General features: G+C 38.3%; 2 protein-coding genes across 4 annotated transcripts in view; both read left to right on the forward strand.

The window, feature by feature from the left end:
* Window positions 1-6,162, forward strand: part of BDP1 (B double prime 1, subunit of RNA polymerase III transcription initiation factor IIIB) — a 51,956-nt gene extending 45,794 nt beyond the window's left edge. For all 3 annotated transcript variants that reach the window (XM_042023539.1, XM_042023540.1, XM_042023541.1), the window contains exons 39-42: window positions 696-738; window positions 1,563-1,857; window positions 3,130-3,364; window positions 3,725-6,162. In XM_042023539.1, the coding sequence (XP_041879473.1) occupies window positions 696-738; window positions 1,563-1,857; window positions 3,130-3,364; window positions 3,725-3,853 (702 nt within the window). In that variant the 3' untranslated portion in view covers window positions 3,854-6,162. The remainder of the gene's footprint in view (window positions 1-695; window positions 739-1,562; window positions 1,858-3,129; window positions 3,365-3,724) is intronic.
* Window positions 6,163-6,701: 539 nt separating this feature from the next.
* Window positions 6,702-25,377, forward strand: part of MCCC2 (methylcrotonyl-CoA carboxylase subunit 2) — a 37,008-nt gene continuing 18,332 nt past the window's right edge. Inside the window, exons 1-7 of the mRNA XM_042023542.1 lie at window positions 6,702-6,898; window positions 10,160-10,226; window positions 14,123-14,207; window positions 14,451-14,552; window positions 15,182-15,309; window positions 17,664-17,776; window positions 22,652-22,765. Of these exons, the coding sequence (XP_041879476.1) occupies window positions 6,767-6,898; window positions 10,160-10,226; window positions 14,123-14,207; window positions 14,451-14,552; window positions 15,182-15,309; window positions 17,664-17,776; window positions 22,652-22,765 (741 nt within the window). The 5' untranslated portion in view covers window positions 6,702-6,766. The remainder of the gene's footprint in view (window positions 6,899-10,159; window positions 10,227-14,122; window positions 14,208-14,450; window positions 14,553-15,181; window positions 15,310-17,663; window positions 17,777-22,651; window positions 22,766-25,377) is intronic.

The following is a 25,377-nucleotide window of genomic DNA, read 5'->3' on the forward strand; positions in this document are numbered from 1 at the left end:
TTTTGAGAATCTGCAGGCTCTCGGGTTTTTTTAATTTGACTTCCTAGTAGACAGACTGGTAATATGTCTTATTTGGTTCATTCTGCATCACCCTTTAGACAATGACATTGCAGGAGGGGAAACTCTGGATATATATTGGATGACTGTCAGACTGTCTAGGTTCACTGAATGATGTTTTGAATCTGCATTGTGTCTGTTACATGAAGAATCTGTTAGATAGATATGTTCCTATCGATTTTTAACATAGCAGGTACTAGTTTAAAAGAGCAAGCTGCCAGTGAAAACAAGCCACCATCTTTCCAGCTTCCTTCTGTGCTTTTTTACAATATGACCAAGCTTGGGGCAGTGACTACCATTGATCTTTGTAAGTGGGCTAAGATTGTACAGTGTACCTTGATGTAGGAATGGGTGGTAATGCTCCACATGATCCAGAGAGCTTTTCTGTGAAGGGCTGGATAACAGTCTTCTTCCCTCTTTGATCTCTTATCTCAATATCCTTGTCTTGAGTCATTTGTCATAAGAACACCTTGAAAAGCCTGCTCAGGAAATGAGTTGAGTGATGAATGATGCTGCACTGTCTTCTGTATCAGTCCTGCTCTTAGAACTGTGCATGTGTGATATGAGTCTATCAACTTCATTGTCTCTTCTGTATTGTGAGCAATAAAAAACCTTTTTTTTTTCTTTTTTAAATACAGGGTTATTCGATTAAATCCACAGATGTGCCAGTGATAACTTCTGGTAGGTACACTTAAACTTGTAAGCCAAAGTATAATGAATGTAAATACATCACAACTTAACACTGGGTGTCATGCTAAATAGTTCTCTCTGAGGTCATCTAATATAAAAGTAGAAACAGATTTTCCTGGTACTACACTAATACCACCATTCCATGTTTTCTGCCATAAACTAGGTCTGCCGTACATAAATGTTGTTAATTTAATAACAGTTCTGAAAGCACTGGTGTAGCTAGTTTATTGGTGAAATTTGAGAGGGTTTTTTGTCTAAACATGTTATCTTCTCTTAAGCAAATATTTCCACCTGTTAAAGAGCACTAATAATCAGAAGTGTTACCTGGCATTTAACCATACTATGCCAAAAAAATTTATTTTGTTTTGCATTTCTACTAAAAAAGTATGTAATTGTTTGGGAGCTTAGTCTGCCTCTGAAGAAACAGAGAAAAAGCAGAATTGCTGACAATGCAGTCTTCAGTGACCTGAGCCTACAATTTTGGCTCTGAAAAAGACTTTTAAGGGAAGTTGTAGAAGCTAGATGACTAGACTAAGGTCTATAGTGTGCTGTAAAGGATGAGAGGGGGAAGACTGTGCTGTAAAATTTAAAACCACACTTCTACCAGCTTTTCCTCATAACATCTGTATAATCTTACAGGTTTTAAAAGTAGACCATGAACTTTTAATTTGTAGTGGTGACTTATAAATGGACAAATAAGACTAAACAAAAATTCAGCCCTTCTGTTGTAATGGTGCAAGCCATCTTAATGTCACAGGCATTTTTTGGGCTCTTGTGTTATCACTGAAGTTTTTGACTCTCAATTTCTTTTACAGGGAATCCTTCTCAAAAAACAGAGTCTTCAGCAAAGGAAAAAGTACTTACTTCTGTGTTGGTGTCTGAGTCTGTGTCACAACTGGCTGAGAGAAGCCATCTTGAGACTTTGGAGAGCTTAGGGAAAGCACCACTTGAGAATCCAGCATCCAAAAATGAAGAGGAGGTTATGTGTAGGTTAACCTCTAACACAGAAGCAGAAATAAGCAGACAAGGAAAGCAGGAGAATGTGCATGAATCTGCACAGTTGGAACATACTGGAAGCACAGCATCATCTTCAAAAACTCCATTACTCAGGTATGCAATAGTTGCAATAATGTTATGTCAGCTTGTTCTGTAAAAAAAGATCTTGTTTCTATGTTGACATTTTTTCAGTACCATTGTTTGTGGCCTGCATGGCTAAGAGTTACAGTTTCTATACTCTCCTGCAAATTAGGAAGGATCAAACTGTCCACGTTGAAATTTGCATCAGCTTACTCAGTAGATCAACTGGGGGGCACTACTGATGTAGTGTGTCTATTTAGATATTGATAGATGCCTCCTGTTAGGCAGACATCCATTGCCTGTGATAGGAACTTAAGAGAATTGTTGTTTTCCATGGGTGAGTCTCATGTTGTGAGATATATACCCATTCACTTGTTTTGGTGTTTGTCCTGCCAGTAAGATGTGTTACTGGTGCAGTACTGAGCATGCTGGATTTTTAGGACTAATTTAAGTCATTTCCCCTAAGGAGTTTCAATCTTGGCAGCTCAGAGGATATTCTTCTTATCTATCTGTTGACTTGATTTTTTAAGTATACCTTTCTGTACTGTTTGTTTAAGTGTTTGGAGTTCCTGCTCTCTGTTGCTCCTGTGCTCAATTATTTTGATTGTAATGCTCTGCTGGCCTCTTCTAATCTGTCATTTATTTTTTCCTTATGCTTGTGTGAGTACCAATACTGGCTATTTGTACTTGGGACATCCACGGCAATTGGATAGTGATGCATAAATATCAGAATCCTTGCCTTAAAGCTTACTTTCTAATTTGTAAACTCTTAACAACATGAAAAGTTAATGCTTTGTGTACGTTCCTTGCTGCCATGAGTTCCGTACACTCACTGGTCTGGGTTTGATGCTGTAAGGAGGCTAAAAACCCTGCAGCAGATAGTCTGCTGTAGCCCCGTCCTTGGGGATCAGGTTTCTTTTCCTATTGATTACATGAAGGACGTTCAGAATTTTCAGTGTATTCTTCAGGAGTTTGTCTCCATCCTTCTTGGAACCACTCTCTGAAAGTCTGGTAGCTTGTTATGGGCTGTGCATTAGCAGCAAATAGTAGGTTCCTGTTCTCAGGGTTAAAAATTGTCAAGAGTCTCTGTGACTGTTCATAAAAACTCTTTTTACCAACATATCCGGCAATATGAAAGCCTTTCTCAGAATGACATTTTGGTTTTTTCCTTAGAATTTTCGTATGTCCTGTAGGTGTATGTTTGTTTCCTGTGTAATAAGTTGGACTCCTGCAATACCATTTACATCTTCATCTTCCTTTTATGGAGCAATCCTGTGACATCCTGACTCTATTTGTTTTGAACAGGGGTGGACGAAAACCGTTGGGATTTTTATCTTTAATTTGCAAAAAAAGTAATTCTGAATCTGCAGAAGATGCCAAAGGGAATAGAGGGAAGATCCAAAAGCCTCGAATTGTGACTCCAAAACGAAGTCTAAAGAAGCCTACTCCATCTACTAAGGATAATAGGGAATCTTCTTCCTCTCCGTCTACTTCATCATCTGTGGAACATGAGCATGTAGCTGCTGATGCTGCAGTTACGGTATGAGTTTAATTTTGAACACCCATGCATTTCTGAGGTGTGAAGAACAGAGAATTAGTTGTTTTAGGAGTGGGTAGATGGTCTTGTAGCATTCATGTTTTGAGAGTGGTATCTGCTCTGGTCAACAAATTCTGACTTGTGCATGTGTAGGAAACTTGTAAGGGAACTAGGATGATTTTTCTCTGCATGGATATCTATTTGCTTCTCATTTTCAGTAAGCTGATGTTTCTTTCTTTGGTCAAAACTTCCTACATAAATAAAATACCCCTACAAAAAGCTCAAGTGGATAATATATGTGAAAATATTTACACATACCCACCAATGAAGACTGTTAAGAGCAACCTTTTCTTGTTTTATCAGGTTCCAAGTAAAAACTCATCTGAGAAGCCACCTCTCTGTGCTAAAGATCAAGAGAAGGAAGGAGAGCCAACCAAAATCTCTGAGTACTTTTTCAGTGACATCTTTATGGAAGTGGATGATTCAGAATAGCAAATGGGTTTTATAAAAACCTAGGACCACAAAATATACTGCAACAAGAAAAGAGTATTTTAGAAGTTACAGTTGGTTCTGATATTCATTATGTCACGCTTACTGTCAGCTAGTAATAACAGTACTCTTGTTAATTAATGCCATGAAGGTGAAATGGATTCCTCCTGAAGCAACCTGGGCACTTTCAAAATGCTGACATAGTCTAAACCACTACAATGGTGTGTCACTGGACCAGACTAATGACTGCTGGCTTATGGTTTCACTTGTTTAGACACTGATAATGAGTGCATGACTGTCATACAGAAAAGTGCAATGAAATAATGTTTAATCTTGCAACAAGTATCCTTTTCCATTTTAATGCTGAAGCTTTTGGTACTGACCGTTCCAAGTTCTTTACTTCTTTTTGCGAAGTATGTTACGTCAGAAGGAGGAATGAACTTTTTGGATATAATGTAATCTCTGAAGATCAGAATGCAAATACTGGAAGTAGTGTAGTAAATACATACATACATATGTTAAGTACTGCAGGTATTTTTATTAGAATCTCCAAATTACGTATTTTTGTAAGAATTTTTTAACCATGTAATTTAAAAGATCCTAACCTGAAAAACCCAACAGGATTAGTTCTTTAAAAATGTGTTGAAAACTTAAAAACACAGTTTACTAGGAGATGATAGCACAAGGTTAATGTTTGCAACCTTGTTTATCACTGGGAGGAAGAGATTGATGTTTCCTTGTATAAATGCTAATTTTCTTCTAGATTAGAAAGCAAAGCTATAGATTTCTTTTCCTTGTTTTTACATGTAGGTGTTTGTATATTTGCTGACTTCCTCGGTTTCCCTTGTGCAAAGTAGCACAAAGAGATTGGATTTAAACCATGACTATACAATGTCGCTGTTTTGACGATTTGCTGCTTTGAAGCAGTTGAATTAGAAAGGTTTTCTCATGTGGCATGTCTGCTTGTACTGTAACTTGGTATAAAATTCTGGTGTAGCTTTAGATTTTAGTCTTAAGTTTTTACTTACCTCATCAAGAGATTTGTCTTGATGAGGTAGTTAGGTTTATGCACTCTTTAAGTCAGGTGGTCACTGAAAGATTCAATATTTAGTCTGAAACTCCTGCTTGAACAAAAATGAGTGTGTAGATTTGAGTAGTCTTAAAATTTTTCCCGTTACTTAATACTAGGAGGTGCTTTTGCAAAATGATTTATTATGAAGGTGAAACTGATGTTTAAATGGTATTGTTAATGCTCTCAAGAAACCTATCATCAGCTTTGGAATGGGTAACCATTTACTGGCAGGTAAATAATATAAATATGTAGTTAATTTTGAAATAGTTGATGAAGTTTGAGAATGTTTTTCTTTTCAGAAGTTATTGGCAAGGCTTCTGAAGGAACCTTAAAAATTTTGTCAGTGAGGAGAAATACAGAAAAAAGCTACTATTACTGCAAATTGATATGTTAGCAGGCTTCTGCCAATGAAATGTCGCTAGCAGCAGTATTCCTTGAGGTGATGGAAAAGGGGCTAGTGGTCCCAGTGTAGAGTAACTTACTTGAAAGTGTCTGATCAACCCACCTCACCCACCAAAAACCCCTCCAAAAACACCAACACTTTCTGTTCAGATGGTACATTGTGCTTTGCCTAATCCATTTAACGTGAAATGTTTAAATAGTGTTTTACTGTAAACATGAAAGAGATTAATGTATACATGTAACTCTGTGTGTTGTATATCTTGTAGATATTAAGTATGCAAGTGTTTACTTCCTGATACGTGTGGCATGTTTATATCACTTGCACTGATAGAGCCTAAAAATAGATTCTTGGGGAGTGGCTATGAAATAATTGCCGTGAGTACCTTCTGAGTGAGTTCTGAGGGGATAATCATTCTACATGTAGTTGCATACATTTTAGCTTGCATTCATGTTACAAGGGGGAAAAAAACAACTACTTCATTACTAAGATTTATGGTGCCTTTCCTGCATTGTTAATTGGGGCTATGCTTTCTTTTTCCTTGCAGCAAATAACATGCACTTTGTTAGAGGATTTTTTTTTAAAAGAACAAATTCAATTTGAATAGAAAGAAGATGATTTTGTGTTGTTTTGTGTATGAAAGTTTTATAATGATGAAGGATGTAAGAAAATATCGTTGAAATCTCAACACTTACAAATAGCATTTTTACAAAGATGTGGCATAAAACTGCTTTGCTTAAGAGTTGTCTGACACCTTATATCATCATATGTAAGCTTTCTGTGTCAAAGGAAGTAGTCCTATTCTGTATGTATATTATGTGAATAAATTATTTTCTATTACCTGTGTTTCCATTTCTTAAAGTATCAATTGTAGTTTTTAAATACTTGCAGGTACACTTAGCTAATGGGAAGTGTGAACTAGAGGAAAGGCTGAAGTTTGGGCTGCACCACTGGTGTGCACACAGACCTGCTGGTACAGCGGTAGGCTGAGTGTGGTTTAAGAGGGGCCTTGTCATTGTTCCCTGATTTTGTTCTAGAATAGAGCTTAATTTACTTGGTATCAGACTCCCCGGTGTACCTCTCTCTAAAGACAAGGGCCTTGACTTCAAACAAAGTAAAACTGAATGCTGAAGGAATAGCAAAGCTTTCAAGCAAGGAAGAAACTCGACCAAAGAGGTTTGGGTTTTAAAAAGATCTGTCCCTGTTACTGTATAAGTGAGCATGTAATCTTGCGTGGAAAGTGGGGCGTTCCAACACAAATTCTTCTAAAGGGCGATCTACGACGTTACCTTGTTCGGGGGACCGGGCCAGAGCTCCGCGGCCCGGCCCGGCCCCGCTGTGCCCATTGGCTGCGCCGGGGGGAGTGGCGGCGGTGGCGGCCTGGGAAGGCCGCCTCGGCTCCGCTGCCTCGGGTCCGCTCGGCTCGGCCCGGCCCGGCCAGGCCATGCTGCTGGGCGCCCCGCGGCTCCCGGGCCGCTGTCTGGGGCTGCTGCGCCCGCTGCTCGCCCGCGGGTATCGTGGGGAGGCGGTGGCGGCCGTGGGGTCGCGCCCCGACGCGGGCTCCGCGCTCTACCAGGTAGGGGGGGCGGCCGGGCCGGGCCGCAGCGGCGCCATGGAGGAGCCGGCGCTGCGGGGCGCGCGGGACGTGGCGAGCACGTGCCCGGGCCCTGGCCCGCCCTGGCCCCGCTCGCCGAGCGCCCGGTCCTGCCCATTTGTGCGAGCTGGGCCTACAGATGCCCTGTAAAAACAACGGGGGTTGGTGCGTAGTCTGCATCGTCACGGATATTTTTGCGCTTCTAAGGATGCCTCTTCCTGCTGCATTTGAAGCTGATCGATACCGTGCTAATGAGGTGGAGGCGGGGTTCGTAGGCGGTGGAAGATGGAGCCTGATGATTTCAAAGTTGGATGTTTCCTTGTGTTTGCAAATTGATTCCCGAGTTGAAAACAGGTGGCATAGCTGTACAGAGTCATGGGCATGCCTCCAAAAACATCATCTTTTGAGGAGGAGAGCTAGGTGTAATTCCAGTTGTCTTTACGAAGAGAGAGCAGTACTTCCATCTGGTGTAAAGTGATTTAATTTAATTGGGGCATTGTTAACGTCATCATATTAAAAAAATCGTATTAACAAGCTGAGAAAAACATGGCTTTAGGTGTGGATCAGGGGCATAGGAGGGTAAACGTTTGTTTTCATATTTGTTCACGTAAAATATCAAACAGCACGTGAAGCAGCAGCATATATTCTTACTGAGATAGGTCCCTTGGTTCTGTGTTGGGTTCTGTGCTTTGTTTTGCAGAAACAAAATTTTGGACATATTAGGTGACTGAAGCTTCTGTGAAATTTTAGTATTTGTCTGTGTGTGTGTGTGTATATATATATATATACACACGTGCAGAGCTTGTGTATGTGACATGTGTGTATATATGTGTACACGTTCATATTTTGTGTACCAAAAAAGGTAGTATTTTAATAAAGGTGTTCACTCATATAAGCTCTCCGCAGATTCGCAGTTGTGTCTGGGTACCTTTCAACCTCAAAAGAAAAGGAAGGCTTGGTAAAATAGCTAATAGTGTTAGTATTTGGTAAAAAAAAAAATTATGGAACAACACTCCAAGTGCAAGTACTGCTTTACAGACAGAAGGAGCTGAGGTCCCTGCTTTGTGGCACTTAACTGTCTGAAATAAAATAATACAGGGAATAATAGTGCAAACACAAGAAGACATTATGATACGTGATGAAGGTCTTGCCTTCTTTGGTCAATGTTTACTTTTCTGGCTGTGAATTCAACTAGGCAGGCTGGCCTTTATAATGTAAACTGTTTCTCAAACCAGGTAGGCAGAAAGGTAATTTAAAAGTGAGTGAGTCTAAATTCTGGAAAACGAAAGAAAGTCTATTTGAAGATTCTAGGGACTAGCTCTTACATCCACTTTGGTGATGTAGCAGTAATTCATTTAGCTTGTGCAGTAACTGTAGGATTAGTATGTAGGTTTTGCCTCTGAATTTTGCTTTAAAATTTGTAGAAACCCACATATTAACTGCACAATTTTACACACCTTGCTGGTGCAAGGACCATTTTCCAGAAAGAACTTGGTGCCAGTTCACTGGCCTTTTTGTCATTATTTAATGACAATAATGAAGAGCCCACAAATGCATGGTAGAACTAGCACATTTGTTTCTGAGGCTAGTCTTTTCTGTGCATATTCAGAATTATTTCAAAACATCCTTACTTCTCTTTAGTAGAGTGTAATGGTGTTGTATTCTGGTTTAAGGCATGAAAGATCATGATAGAAGTTAAGTGAATTTAAGAAACTCAGGTGCTTGTGTACAGTATTTTTTATAGTTTATCTAAAAAGTCCTTTCATATTTTTCATGTAGAGTAGCTAAAGTAGCTACAGTACGTCAAAATCTAAAGAAGAAGCCTATGATTGTGACTACTATTTCTCTATTAATATCCTCTGCCTTTTTAGCTGCTTTTTTATTTTTTTCCCATGTTAAAGGTGAGTTTTTAAGCTCAGTACTGTGTCCAAAAGGTGAGTGTATTTAGAGGAAACAGACTGACTGAACAAGGAGAAACAGGGAAAATTTTTGATGTGTAATGGTGCAAAATGAACCAGCCAGACAAGCTGAACACTGATACAGAGTAATACTGGGTGTTGTGAAAACTGCAGACTTTTAAAAGTATGGAATTATAGGGTACATTTTTACCTTTCAAGAGAGCGTCTTTAATCTGTTTGTAGCAATTACAGAGGCAGAAAAATGCAGTCTTTTGAAAGTTACTACGCACCCAAAGCAAATGTGAGCTGCCTCTACACATTCTAATTTTCTTTCTGCTTTGCATCTTCGCCTTTCAGTGCCTAAGTGAACAAACTCAACTGCAACATTTGCAGTTTCTTCTTAAGGGAAACCTTAGGTCTGAGTGTTCAAGTATGTATGAACATAGAGTTACCAGCTGTTTTTTTCTGTCGAAGTAGACTCAAATGTCATATAAATGAGATTTAGACAAGGCAATAAGACCTTGATGTGCAGCATGTTCTTTTATGGCAGTTGCACTTTTCAAAAAGGTAAAACTTCTTCATGTGTCTGCAAAAAAAACTCCCAACAAATTATGTTTGACTAATACCTTTCAATTCCTAAGAAATTGAAAAAAAACCCCAACCTGCTGTAATGTGCGTGCAGAGTTTTGTATAATTCTGATAAAAATGGTGAGCTCAGTACTGATTCACTCGTATCAGAATATGAGTCTTTGTTTTTCTAGAGGTATAATGGCAAGAAGCCCAGCAAAAAAAACCCAAACCAAAGCAACAAAACCCCAAAAAAAAACCCAAAACCAAGACAAAACAAAATCAACTTTTGCTGTATCTTTTTGTTCAACTTAAACAGCAAGAATCTAAAAAGTGTTTACCAAAATGTATTTGACTTAGGTCATTCATCCTTTGATTGAAGTCATAAGAGCACTTAATTTGAATCTGCGTTTTTTACAAGATTAGATTTAAAAGGCAAACAAAACTATGCCAAAAATAAACAAAATCTGAGAAACAACACTTCAGCTTTGTAGTGAATAGTTCTATTTTAGTTTATTAAATTCAGAATTAGTCTTTTGCTATCCTAACACAATAAGAATTTTTATGAAGCCTTTTTATTAAATGCTTTGGGATGCTTGAGGAAAGCCAGTACAGAGCTAGAAATGTTACTACTTTAAAGACAATACAGAGATAGTATATAGTAAGGTAAAATTAGATTTTGAAGAGAAATTAGTCTTGTACTTCTTACATTTGTTTAATAAGAATTAATATAGTCACTCTTGGTTGAATTTAAAATTCTGTTTTGTTCCCCACTTAGGAAAACTATGAACGAATGAAAGCACTGGTAACTGAACTGCAAGAACAAGCAGAAAAAATCAGATTAGGTAAGTATGGTAGTCTAGATTTTCTGCAGAGCCTTTCTGCCCTTCAGCAGATCAACACTCCCACACAGCTTGCTGTCATCAGTGAATTTACTGAGGGTGCACTTGATCCTCTTGTCCAGATTGTTGTTAGACTTACTAAACAGGATGGGCCCCAAAATCAAGCCCTGGGGAACCCCACTAGTGGCCAGCCATGAGCTGGATGTAACTCCAGCCACCTCCACTCTCTGGGCCCAGCTGTCCAGATGTGACGTTTTACCCAGCCAAGAGTGCACCCATCCAAGCGATGAACAGCCAGTTTCTCCAGGAGAAAGCTGTGGGAGACAGTGTCAAAGGCTTTGCCAAAGTTCACATAGACAACATCCACAGCTTTTCCCTCATCCCCTAAGTGAGTCATGCTGTTGTAGAAGGAGATCAGGTTGGTCAAGCAGGACCTGCCTTTCCTAAACCTTTGCTGGCTGGGTCTGATGCCCCGGTTGTCCTGTATGTGCTGCATAATGGCAGTCAACAAGATCTGCTCCCTGTCCTTCCCTGGCACCACTGTCAGACTGACAGGCCTGTAGCTCCCTGGATTGTCTCTCCAGCCCTTCTTGTGGATATGTGGTCACGCTGGCCAGCCTCCAGTCACCTGGGACCCCAGGTTAGCCAGGACTGCTGGTAAATGATGCAAAGTGCCTCTGTGAGCTCTTCCACCAGTTCCCTTGAAACACAGATTTTGAAGGAAACATTAAGATTCTAAGATTTTAGTTAAAGATAAGTTTTGCTAGAGTTAGTTAGAGGAAGGTGAAGGTGTAGGTCCACCTGAGACTAATTAAGAGTTAATAAGAGTTAAGTTAGAAACAAGCTTTTAAGTTGCAGATAATTAATTAACTGTCTTTCTATATTTGCTTAGCTGTGTTTATAACGAGAACCAGGAAACATTGATAGATAGATCTAAAGAAATTTAAAACAGTTGCTGATTTTTCCCATCTGGATGCTATTCAGAAGTTGTAAGGAAGAAACTGGGTGTTCCCCAAGAGGCTATTTGTATTGTCAAAACCCAGAGAGGTGGAAAGTTCAAGTGAGGAAGAGTATTATTCCTTCATCTTCAAGACCACTCCTCAATTAATAATGACCACTGACCGAATTTAGAAACTATACTACGCTGATTTCCATATGAAGCAGAGAATAGGAGGGGTCATTGTTATAAATATATATTTGTATTTTGGCTATTCATAACTTTTGTGGATAAATGGACTCTGTAACCGTCCATACTTTGACACTGCATATTAGGAAGCTATTCCACGCAGCTGTCTGGTGCCAATAAACATGCACTTTCTAACGTTAAACTGTGAGAGAGTTTTTGTCCATCTCAGTTGGATATCAATACTAGATGGATACTCATATTTTGGTAAATCACCCTCACTGCCCTTGGGTGGATCACATCTCCCCCCATAAATTTGTGTGGGTCTAAGTGGTATAGTAGGTCACTAACCAGTTCCCCTTGGTTTATGGGGGCTTCAGTTTGCTTCCTGTCCCTGTCTTCTCAGTGAGCTGCATATCCAGTTAAAGACTGAATCGAAGGTATTAAGTACTTTTCCTCATCCTCTGTCACTATGTTTCCCCATACATCCAATAAAGGATGGGGATTCTCCTTTGCCCCCTTTTTGTTGGTGGATCTTTTCCAAGTTCCTAGCTGTGGTTGTGTTGGCAAAGAGAAAGCAGGTATGTAGTAGTTTAAAAGCTTGCAATCTGTGTTTCTTCTTTTTGACTTGTAAGACGACCCGAATGAATTGCAGTTGACCACAGTTAATGGAGACAATAAAAGGAAAACATTTAATAAATGCTTAATTATGCTGCCAGAGGCTGAGCAGCTTTAATTCTCACCTTCTTGTGACTATCATGATACTGGTTTCCTCATTTTACACACTGTTTCTTATGTAATGCAATTTCTTCTACAACTTTGGAACAGAGCGCAGTTAAGATTTTGTGCTCGGTGCTTTTTCTTGCTTGCTGTGAAACAGATTTCTGGAGTTTCCTGATGTTAAAACCTGTGGACTGCCTCTGTCTTTTATGGTGTAGAGACTGTTAAGCAATTCATGAACTAATGATGCGTAGCTCATGAGCTAATGATCATGGCCTTCTTCATTGCTGCTCGCTTGCCTGTTCCTGCTTGTTACACAATGACAGGACAAGACCATAGTGCTTGTTTTTCCTTCATCTTTGCAAGCTCTACTAGGATGTTAATGTACAGTTTTGAGTGGCATTGATTGAAATTGCTTTACCTATTATTTAAGTATATGAGAAGAATTAGGTATCTACGTTGAATGCTTCTGAAGGGTATGTGCAGCATCTTTCGATTTCGCTGTAAAAGCTGTCTGTCAGAGGATGAGATTTTGTTTGAGGTCTTTGTAATGAATGCTTCATATGTTAGCTATTACTTCAGTGTGTAGGGTTTTTGTGAACCCATGTCCCACTCTACTGAGTAATCCCCAGCTTTGCAACAGGAAGTGGTTCCTGCCCCTTTACAACAGATGGTTTTCTGATAGGAAGCACAAGAAGCATGTGAGATACATTTAATCCCCATGACTGATCCTTGCACATTGCAGTCACAGTGGTGTAGGCATTGTTGTAAAGCAGAAATTAAGAAGAGATTTCTAATTAAATGCCGCCATGTTTGTTTCATCGTCAAGGACACTGCTGCTCAGTCTACAGAATGGAGATGAGTGCAGGGTAGAGTGTCTTGATGTTGGAAGAGCAATGTTCAGTAGAATGGCTACAGGGCCTGGGAAGCAAGCATTTATGATTAGTGTGTGAAGAGGAGGAGCACAAAGATGACAAAAGTCACAGGATGGAAATTATTTTTGCAGCATCACTCAGTGTAAGTGAAAGACTCCAGAGGTCAGAGAAAATGTAGTTATGTGGGATGTTGAGAACACGGATGGGAGTAGTATCTGTGGGTGGATATGAGAGGTTGTTTCTTGAGAAACTTCTACAGAAGTTAGGTTTGGGCTTAGGCTGGGTATATAGACCTAATGAACTGGCTGAACTGAAAATAAATTGTGGGCTTTCTGGCATGCCTAACAGGTAGGAAATGATGTGTGTAGTGATCAAGGAAGGAGGTGGGAGAAAGGAATTCAAAGGTAGGCTTAGAAGCTCTGTTTCAGTGATGCCTAGCTGACAGAGAAATCCTGGAGTCTCAGGAGAAATGTTAGCAAAACAGCACCTTCTTTAATTTGGACAGGGAGACAATTTTAGAGCGATGAGGTGGATCAGTGATCTGTCTACACAGAGAGACAATTTTTGTATAAGCTATTGTTACAAGTGGCTGAGGCATGTCAACAAATCTTGAAGTATTGAATGATACAAAGCTCTAGAGAGCAGAAGATATGATTTAGGATGACCTTTAGTGAAGGGTTGAAATGAAACAAATATAAACTTGATATTAAATGCTGTGTGTCTGAATTCTGGTTATAGTTATGGCATGATCTAAGGTAATTAATGCGATGGTGCTGAGTCATTCAGGATTGCATACAGCATGGCTCTTCTGAATCAGTTCTAGGGACCAGTATTTCCTGTATTTCTACAGCTGTGCTTTCTATATATTTGTGGTTTCTCCCCTTGTGTTTGTTGCCAAGCAGTGGGGGAAAGTTTCAGACAACTATGTTTATTAAAATCTTTACCTCAAGACTAACTGTAAAAAATGAGGGGGGAAATAAAATAGGTTCTAAAAACCAAGCATTTTTATCAATACCTGAAATCTGTTTGAAGTGGAAACTATTATTTATTAAATTTATTATTAAGGTCCATACTTCAAAAACTGGGAACTCATCAGTGTTTCCATTCTAAGTTTTAATATAGCAGGTGATTTATCTTACCTGCATCCATAGAAAATGTGACAATTTACTGTTGTATCACAGGAGGTGGAGAAAAAGCTCGGAAGCTTCACACATCAAGAGGAAAGCTGTTACCCAGAGAGAGAATTGACAAACTTATTGATCCTGGGTAAGTACTTCCTTTTTTTTTAAACATTTCAGGTTGTCTTTTGCGGGTCAATATTGCAACAGGCTTCTTTTCTCTTTAGCTTCCGTAAAGACTGGCAAATAACATCATTGAAATTTTACAGAAGCATTCTCTGAAATACTGATCTCCTAAAATTTTTTTTTTCCTAGATTTAACCTTTTAAGTGAGATTCAGTGGCAGATATAGTCAGTAATTTTTTACAGTTTTGTTTCATTTGTCATTCAGGTCTCCATTCTTGGAGTTTTCCCAGTTTGCTGGTTACCAGTTGTATGGTAATGAAGAGGTACCTGCAGGAGGCATTATCACAGGCATTGGACGAGTATCTGGGTGAGAGATTCTAGTCATCTCATTACTAATGATATGAAAAGGAAGAAGGTGTCATTTTATTTGGTTTCCAGTTAAAAATGCCTGTTAGCGTTTTTAGTGTTTCATTTCTGACACTCAAAAAACCAATGAAGTTAGTATCTCAATTTGTTTAGTCATAGCTAAGAGGAAGTGAGTTTTTTGGTTTTGATTTTTTTTGTTTGTTGGGGTTTTATTAATTAGTGTATCCCACTAACTAAACAAAACACACATGGAATTTCTGGTGTCTGGTGAAGGAAGGAGATCAGTGTATCTGGACAGCAATTTTCAAAGAATAGGGTGGTATTTTAAACTCAAATTTCTTAAACTCAGTTTAAACTGAAAATTAGTTTTGCTTACTCAAAATACCTCCAAGACTATTCTTGAAATTAATTGTGGTGCTATATAGCATTATTTTACTCCCTAAAATAATGGACAGGACATTGTAGTGCTGAGGCTGTTGTTACGGTGTGCACTTGAGGGAGTGCAAGTGAGAAGAGCTCTCGTAGAACATCAGGGCTTCAGGAGTCCTTGGCGTGTTGCAGCTCTTAACCATCATACATACTTATTCATCAGAAATGGTTTTCTCTCTCATAAACTTGTTTTATTTTTAGGGTGGAATGCTTGATTGTTGCTAATGATGCAACTGTCAAAGGTGGTACCTATTATCCCATCACTGTTAAGAAACATTTACGTGCTCAAGAAATTGCAATGCAAAATCATCTCCCTTGCCTTTATTTGGGTAAGTCCCATTGCAGAAATAACCAAGGTCCTGTGTGAAGGGCAGCTCATGTGTCCACAGATCGGACTAACCAGGAATGTATTTAAAGCACACCTATTCACATACATTTTCATTAATACTGTATTATCTCTACAGATTGGTGGCACACCTTAACTGGAGGGTGTGTACAGGTTCTCAGCACTATCTACTGTACTGCTGTAGGGGTGGGTTCAAAAAATACAGTTGCAGCTGTTAACACTGTATCACTTCTTTCTGTCATGGATGAGCAATCTTTCTGGTACTTTCATCTGGTCAATTCAAATTACATTTTAGAAAAAAAAAGTACGTTCTGATGGAGGATGTATCTGTACGAGAAAACATCCCAAGGAAATAAAAATAATAAGAGTGCCAAAGTTGTCAGTAATAGTTTGGATCAATATATTTTTAGGATTTGGGATTAATTTTTCTGAAGCAGAAATTTAGTTGTATTTTATTTTACATTTTGAGTTTAGTCTATTAACTTCAGTCTATTTAGTCTAGATCCGTATTTGGCCAAACCTTCATGTAAGTTTTACTTACATATACTTTTATTATAAAAGATGAAGAACAGAGTGACAGGTATCTGTAATATATGACTGGTAGTTTTCTTAGCCTGGTTTTATACAAATACAAGAGGTTTCTGCCAGTGTCTTCCTTTCAGCCTGAATTCCCAGTATAATGACTTTTGAACCTATTAGCCAGTTTCAGTCAGATTTGACAGAGAGTTGTAAGAAAGTTTATATTCCTGTGGGTGTTGTGTATGTCAGCATCAGAGGAGAAAGGCTTTCTACTCCTATTTTAAGAAATAGGGCAGGTTATTTCTTGTCTGTTCAGCTTAGTTTAGGAACTTAAGTATCAGCTGAGGGGCATTCATTGGTTTGCCAGTCTGGATGCTTGTACTAGTTAAATAGTCTGCATAAATACAGGTCCTGGCCAGTACAAATGTTTGAAGTTTCTTGCCGTGCTGGTAGGCCAATCACGTGAATAATACCAATAGAAGGATTAGGAGAAGTGGGAACTTGAAACTGTTGGTGAGGTGGATGCAGGGACAGTGTGGCTGTAGATTTTGTGGGACTGCCATAGAAAGAGTCCTGGAGGGAAGGGCAGGCTATATTTTATCTTACATGTCAAAAAACCAGAAGAAACTTAGCTTTGCTGTTTGCAAAACAACTGTTACGATTTTTTTTGGTCTGAATTATCAGCAAATTCTGTCTGTTTAGAGAACTCTTATTTTTTAATGAGTTATCAGTGAGCAACTGTGGGTGATTCTACTGTTTTAAGATCTTATGGAATGAGGAACTGTGGGACACTGCTATGCTTTTGAAATAAAAGTTTAGAGTTTTATTCCATCTTTGAGATGTATAGTCCTTGAATGTACACTGTCATTCGTACCTGGTGAGTTATTTTACCTTTGCAGTTTCTGTACTTGGGCTTGTTCCGGTTCGTTTGGGCTGTGTGATAAGAGGGCGTGCTTCGTAGGCGGTCAGCACTGTGCTGACTGTGTAATTTTCGTGTTGTTTGAACTGCCTTTTCATCAGTGATAACAACTGCCTAGGTGCTAATTCTCACATGGACACCTGGTGCCATTTGTCACTGAGTCAGTCACTGGTGTAGGCATTTTCTTTTGGCTGCAATCAGGTAAGATGAGAATGTGCATACAGACTGGTGGTTGCAAGTAAAAATTAATTTTCTTGGAGCCAGAGCTCTCAGGGATGCTTTACCTCCCTGTGCATTTCCTCATAGTGTCCAATCCTTTGGATACTTCTCATGACAGGTTGTATTTTCATTAATTGGGAGCAGACACGTAGCTCCTATTGGAGACCTGTAATCTCTGGAGGGTGTATCCTGAAGCAAGGGCACAAAATAAATGAATCTTCATAAAGATAGTTTAATGTTTTTGTGAAGTTTAATCAAGGTGTGAAAGTACACGGGCAGCACCTTTTGAACTCAGTGGTGGTTAGCTCTGCCTGTTCCTGGAGCTTGTGACAGAATTGCAATGGAATAGTTGAGTTTAAATTGTACATTAAAAGCATTTTTATTTTAAATATTTTGCAGCAAGATGAGTTTAGAAGTTTGTTTAGGGAGGTATGGTTGTGCCTTTACATGTCTGAGTTTATTTTCCATGAAAATTATGTTAATAATGGATGTTATTTTGGAGAGGCGTGTTTACTATTTTCCTTCTTTATTTTTTCAAAAAGAAGGTCCTATTATACCTAGATTCATAGAAATATATACAGTATTAGTAATTGCTGTATATTTTAAGTAACATGCAGATACTTTACCAAGAAGTATATAACACTGTTCAAAACATGTTAATATAATTTAATTCATTCTAGTTGATTCAGGAGGAGCAAATTTACCTCGGCAAGCAGAAGTATTTCCAGATCGAGATCATTTTGGCCGTATTTTCTATAATCAAGCAGTCATGTCCTCACAAGGAATTCCACAGGTAATTTGCTTTTATCTAAGAATTAAATGTACTAAGTAGTTTTTATGCTTGCTGCCATTACCTCTTTTCAAGGCTTGTGCCCGTGTTTTGTTCCTGACAGCACTGTGTTGTGCTAACCTGATGGCCCAGTCTGGGGCTTGGAAGCACTGTAAACACAGTAATTGTCCACAAGAATTCATTATAGTTTTGAAGAAACAGTCTTCTTTCTTAGTGTTCATGCTAATGATTTGACCTACCTGCTCCTGTCTGGGAGTAGGAGAGAAATGAACTTGGGAACATGGTATGTGGGGCCATTTGAGAAAGCACTAGGAAATTTCTTGGAACAGTTGATTATTCTGCATCAGCACTGCAAAGGTGAGGACTCCCCTGATGATGGTTAGTAAATGAGACATACCTTCCACTAACAGGGGCATGTGTATATTGATAAATGCATTTGATACCCTTATGTGCTTTATGATAAAACTGCTCTAATAATGAGGTTATTTTCTAGTGCATTAATGATGCATATAATTACTGTTAGTCACAGTTCCTGGATTTAGAAGTGGTTTTGTGTCATGGTTCGCTGAGGAGTACATAGGGATAATTTTTTTGATGCAGGTGGTGTGCTAGGGAAGGTGCACTTCTGGATCTATTACTCATGAAGAATGTGAAATGACTGAGGATTGCTGATGGGCAACTATGGCTGCAGTGAAAGTGAAGGGCAGGATGTACAGTCCTAGTGGAGTAAAGAAAGCCAGGTGACAGGATAAAGACTTGAAGGGAATTGTTAGCAGGGACCTAATTGTTAGCAGTGAGAAGCTGCCACAGAGGGTGAAGAAGTCCATGGTCTTTGAAGATAACCTCCTGCAGATGAAGGAACACTATAGGAAAGCAAACGACCGGGTAGTTCCTACAGAGTTGCTGTCTACTCAGTCAACTCCCACTTCTTTGTATGGTTTTGTAGCCCCCTCTTGTACCTGCCTTATTTTTTGCAGACCAAAAATTCAAGTTCTGCACTTCTTCCTGGACATTGTTCCACACCTTTGATGTCCTAGTTCATTTTCTTTTCCAGATCTTACTGTGCCTTTTTTAACATGAAGGAGACAGACTGCACCAACAGTCCTTAAAACAAGTCAAAAAAGGCAAATTGTGAGAAACTTCTTAAAACTACCAGTTTTGAGCACCAGTTCTCAGAACTAGTCTTTTTCCTTTTGGTCCCAAGGGAGAGCAGTCAGCTTCCTCATTTAGCACTGAGGCACAGCAAAGTTCATTTGATCCTGCAGAACTCTTTCGGTTTACTGGGGAAAATATATAAAACCTTCCAATAAAACAATAAATTAATAAAAGAATAAAGACGTTTTTTGAAACTGGCATTCTTAATTGGCATCTGGAAGTGGTCAGAGCAAAAAAGTTATGATCATAAACCCAGGTTCTCTTTTAGGTCTGTGATATGTACAATCCTGACAGATTTATCTACAGCTGATTACAGTAAGAGCTGAGGAATGTAGAACATTAAAAAATTATCCAACCTCTGTTTTCTGTATAATGAGAACAGCAAAATCTATTCTGAGTGAGACATAGGTCGCACGTACTGTGGAACTTGTGATGACGATATTTATTTTCAAGAAGAGAAGTTCTCTACCACACTTTGAAAGCCTGAAAAAGCTAGTCGTTATCCTGGCAAAGGGCTGGAATACAGTTTAATTTGTGGGTGCCTGCAGTGTGCGCTGAGGTTCTCCCAAGTGATATGTCATAGCAGTTATTTCACCTCATGTTGTCTGAGGCTGGGCTGTCACACAACCAGAGCCTGTGGCAGTGCTATGACATGAATCCCACCATAATACTACTGTCTAGTGTTCTTTTTCACCAGGAATGAAACCGTTGAGAGACTATTCTCACTGGATTCTCCTGCCCTGGGGCTTGCGGGAACACGATTGCAATCACTCACGCAACAGATTCCACTGGGGCAGTGGACACGTTTTTTTTTCTGGGGGAAGGAGGTAGTAGAAGCCAATACTTTCAGGGTGAAGCAGATTGACCAGTCAAGGATACAGTATTCCATCTCACTCCTTACATGACAGATACTGGTTTTGCAGGATTTTTGAGGAAACGGCCTGTGTTACCTTGATAACTTTTTGGCACATTTTGGAAGCAAGTCAGAGTTCAAATCTTCAGTCATCTTTTCCAAAGAATCCTGAAATCCACTGCTTCCTTAAAAATCCAAGGCTGAAGATTCCGACAACACAGTAGGTCTCTTTAGGAAGTATGACATAATTTACCTTCTGCAGTTCTTTCCAATAGTAGAGGTGGACCAATTGTAGTGATTTCCAGAGAAAAGCAGTGTTTAGTTAGAACAAAAATACATGGGAGAAAAAGACAGTTTGTAAGCTGGTCATCATGCAGACTCCCTCATAGGTCTAGGTTGGACCTAGTGTTTTTGTGGAACAGCAAGTGTTAAAGGAGTGATGTTTTGCTGAGTTATCTTTTTTGGAGAATTTTTGGAAAACCTTATTTTTGCTAGAGACTTCAATCATGATCTGGTATGGGAGTAATGATTTTTAGATGTTATGTTGAAGATGAATATGTATACCCAGCTTGCAAGGTTGAAATTGCTGATGTTGGGCAGGACCTTTCTAAAAATGCCTGATCTTACAGTCATGATCATGTTTCCAGCATATCTTGAAACGTATTTAACATGTTTGTAAAGTTGCATTAAAAAGTTGAATTTGTTTTTCTTTCAATTACCATATGGTGTTGTATTAGGAGTAGTTGTATTCATATACCATAAAAACTAAATGTAAGAAAGATTTGTCTTTTATTAAAACACATTTCTGTTTGTTATGACACTGATGAAAGTTAAATTTTCCCAGTATGACACTTTCTTTAAATATTTGTGGAAGACTGGGAGAAATGTTTTACTGAAGTATTTCCTTTATTTAAAGAATGTAATAAGGGTGCATTTTGTTTGGGAGATGTATCTATCCTTTTTTTTTATTATTTCAAGGAGGCACTGTTATTTTTGTAAATCTATTATTGGTCCTGTGCTAACAGATAGTGGTAGCTAGAACCATCGAACCATCTTCCCTGTCTGAGAGCATGTTTTATTAGAAAATGGAATTAAGAAATTATGCTCTCTCTGATCTCCACTCTGGTCAATTCTTCTGACATGGGAGTCTGGATATTGTTAGTTTTGCTACCTGATGTTCTGTGCTGTGGCCTGCCTGAAGGTCTGTTCATCAGTTCATCAGTTCTTCTCAGTTTGGCCCTTAAAGTGCTTGCTTTTTTTTCCCATTTTAATTTTCTGGTTGCTGATAGTGCTTTTAATTTCCCCCTCCACTTTTACCTGTGACTAATTTATTTTACACCCACTACAGCTTAAATTATATTGTTGCCCATATGGGTGTGAATCAGAAAGATGTGATTAGCTCCTCATTAGCTGCTTCCTGAGCTCTGTCACATTCATACGCTGCATGGATAACGATGGGGGATGGATCAGCGGATATGAAATAGTGTATGTGCACTCAGGACTGTTGATTTTTGTTGAACACATGAAGAATTTCTTTGCAGCAATTTAGAAAATTAAGTCAGGATGTAGGACATTATTTGGGAACTTGACAGGTAGGTTTTTTTTTTCCAGTAGATACATATTCCAGTTGGAAAAAATTAACACCTGAGTTAAAGTTTAAATGCAGGCACATTTCACATGTGAGCATGGTGAAATTAAGAATAGGAAAAAAGCACAAATCCTGGAGGAAAAAATGAAATATTTACCCGAAGTTTCTCCCATTTCTAGAGGTTTATGTTATTTTTTAATTTACCAGGAGTCATTTATTAAATGCACAACAGAATACTGTAGATTAATCATGTGACTCTGAATATAGTTTGCAATACTGAAAACTGTTTGCTGAAAAGGCAGTTTGATTTGATGATAGCAGATTGACATAGTTCATCTACTCCTGCTTTAGATAAGCATAATGTGATTTGGAAGTTTTGTTTTTCTATGTGCTGTTTTCTTCTTCTAAATTATCCTTAGAAATATCTTGAAACAAACTTAACCTTAAATAACATTGTTTCCTGGGGTTTTTTTAGGGTGTTTTTGTGTTTATGTATGGTTGTGAAAGAAAGTGTTTGCCTTTTCCATATGAGTATTCCTTTTCTTCTGCTCTACAAGTGTCTTGAAAGGGTCTTTGAAGATGCTCCTGTGAAGGAGAAATTGAGAAACTTCATTTCCATGATTGTCTACAGTTACAGTATTCATCATATCTGGGGTCAAATCAGTTTTATAAAAGTATCACCAAAATATTACTGGTAGAAAATGTTCACTGGATAGGTGTTCATCTCAAAATTAGGCAAAAGGATGAAGCAGAGATTATTCTTGTTGAAGCCTATAATGAGATGCTCAACACACCTCAAAAGGGCAAAATTAATTAGTTGATCCACTGAAGACCTGAAGTAGCATACTAGGAGATGGGAGAAATTTCCTTAAAAGGATGTTAACACTGGTGAAATTATGCCAATAATCAGTAACTGAAGTCCTGACTTTAGTGTAAATACTAGGAGAAACCTCTATGTTTTAACCTTTAATGTTGATCAGTAAAACCAAATTCCATGGTAGAATGTGTGTCTCTTCAAACATACCACATAAGTAGCTGATGGTACTTCATACGTGAATTTTCCAGCAGGGTAGTCTGAAGATCATAGTTCGAAAGACTGTTGAAAATGGATGATTCCTTATTTTTTAAAGAAATGCTAAAACATAAAAATGTTTGCTCTCTTAGGCAAAAATAATCTTGCAATGCTGTCCAATGACCTGTATTAAAATACGTAATATCTTGTGCCTTTGCTATTTTTAAGGGTTGAACAGTTCATTAACTTGCACTTTTTGTTTTCCAACAGATAGCAGTAGTCATGGGATCTTGTACAGCAGGAGGAGCATATGTACCTGCAATGGCTGATGAAAGTATTATTGTTGGCAAACAGGGAACAATATTCCTGGGAGGGCCACCACTGGTAAGGATACAGAAGTTTCTAGTGACATGGCCCCGTTCCTCCCACTCCTCCCAAATCATGCTGCAATAATTGTCTACCTTAAACAATTGAGACATTTCTTGGCGAGATATTTCTAGATATTCTGTAGATTAGTTTGTATTTTTAAGTATGTCTGAATGTTTCTATCCTAAGTCAAATCTCTTCTGTTCATTAGAGGTGTATATTTATAAACTGGACTGTGTTAAGGTGTTTTTATAGTACTGCTTTTAGATTGCTGTGCACAATTTAAATTATAAAAATTGTTTCTATATTCCGTTATGTACTCTCTAGGTTTGACATGAAATTTGAAAAAATCGCAACCATCTATCTCTATTGTATCTCAAAGTCAAGATCAAAGAACATCTGAAGCAGGACTGGTCTGCTATATTTTTATGTCAGTTTGCTGACAAAGGAGACACACTTATGATGGAGTTTGTCACAGTACTTTGTCTTTCTCTCTTTCTGTCTTTTCACCTTTGTCTTTCTTTCTGTCTTTCTTTCTGTCTTTGTAAGGAAATTGTTTCTAAGGAAACTGACCTGAAGAATTCCTGTGAATTAAAACTTGCTTTGTTGTGGAACTCATAGTGGAATTTGTGACTGCAAAATACTGCAGTATAAGAGAGCTTTAAAATTACAGTAGCTTGGCACAACAAAAGGAATGCTTGAATATGGTTTACTATTTTAGAAATAACTGTATGTTCTGGTGTATGCTTAATTCTATACCAATACAAATAATAATACAATAATGTCAGTCTTTTGCCGACAAAGATTATTCTACTTAACACAAGCTTTGTGAGAAAAAAATGTATTTTCAGTAATAAATGTTAGTGCTAGAACTAACAGCATCACTCATCACAACTATTAAGTCTTGGTGAAACATGGCTGGATAAACTTGCTCTTTTGAAATAGTCAAATGCTTGTCAAATTTATTGTACAAACTGGTCTGAGGCAGCACGATAGCTCTGTTTTGGTTACAGTCTTTTGGGAACTTTTAGGTGTGCTTCCAGTGACAAAGCCAAACGTACATCAAATGTCTCTCAAGAGTCCTTCCAACTTGAGCATGCTGAAACGGAGAAATTGTTTTGTAACAGCATTGTTAATGAAGATACTGCTCCATTGATTCCTCTAGTAACAGAGGAGGCAAAGTCTCTTGGAAGTCTCTTCCTTCAATTAAGATACTGGGAAAATGTGGCATGTCCCATTAAACTACGGGAGAACAGGCGCTGACAGATTTGTTTGTTGACTAGTTCCTAAGGCATGATTGTGTTACTCTCATTAAAAGTATGGCGGGCTCATACTTTACTGTGATTTAGTGTTTACTTGCATAGCTTTGCTCTCATTTCCACAGCATATTTTTATATTGCATTCTTTTCCTTTAGAGTGAATTTTTTCCCCACTGTATCATCTTGTTGGTAAAAGTGGATTTGTCATTTTGTGCCTTTTTCAAAGTTCAGTGTATAGATGGGTTTTAAATTCTTATGCAGTTAAAAAAGGAAGAAAAAAGAAAAAAAAAGAAAAAAAAAGAAAAAAAAAAGTCTTACATTTGTACGTCTTAAATAAATTCAGAATTTAACTGGCATATGGAAAGCAGGGGCATGGGACATATATCTGAAAGTACAGGGATACTTTGTTGTGTACCTTAATAAAACAAGGCATTTAGTTTGAAGAAATTTATTATTTTGGTGGAGCCTTTTCAAGTTGATAAGAAGAACAAAGTAAGCAGGAGAAGCAGATAAAGTAATGAAAAGCAACTATGTAATGTCAGGCTAATTTATTTACTGCTCATTAGAATTTGGTTGTTAGAATTTCATTGACAGTAATTGTTTCAAATGTCTTACCTAGGTTTCTGCTCCTTTTTATCTTGTATTAGTGTATTTCAGCTTGTTTATATGTAAACAAAGACAAATACTCCTCAAAATTAAGTAATTCTTTGTAGATTTATCACTGTAATTTAGATATTTGGAGTTTCTTGTTGAAAAGTTGCGTAAACATGGATGAAGATACTATCTGAGAATAATATTAGTTGAGTAACATTTTGTGATTCATACATCTGTTCCTTGAGATAAGAAAATTAGTGTGGTGAAAGACATGAACTTTGTACATCAGACTTTTAGTAGGTTCGTTACTATAACTAAGAATAACTGCCCTGGTTGCAGGAACACCTGAGCGTCCAAGTACAAACCTTTTCAAAAGGTTTTCGGTAAGACATGTAATACCCAGTACAACCCAGAAAGCTGGCTTGGAAGATGAAAAAAGAGAGCCAGCCTCTTGTTCTCTGGGAACGGTAATCATTTGACATCATGAGGCAATTCAGATCATACATGTGTGTCACTGATCTGTAGCACATGAGACTTTTGCCAGGATAGGCACCTAGAAAAGAGTGACCCAAGTCAGAACTCAGGGGGAAGGCTTGACTAGGCAAGTTGGTGGCTGCAAGGATGTCACAAAGTTAGAAAGTTTTAAAATCTTCCCCCATTTTCAGAGGAAGATTTCACAGCTGTCCTCCAATTTAATTTGTTTCTTAGCAACCTGCAGATGCAATGATCCTTATCTTTATATGTATAGATCAAACTTTATTATCTCTACTGTCAGCC

Source organism: Corvus kubaryi, unplaced genomic scaffold, assembly GCF_017639235.1.
Source record: "Corvus kubaryi isolate FWS band 111438036 unplaced genomic scaffold, C.kubaryi_AGA036_p1.0 37249, whole genome shotgun sequence".
NCBI lineage: Eukaryota > Metazoa > Chordata > Aves > Passeriformes > Corvidae > Corvus > Corvus kubaryi.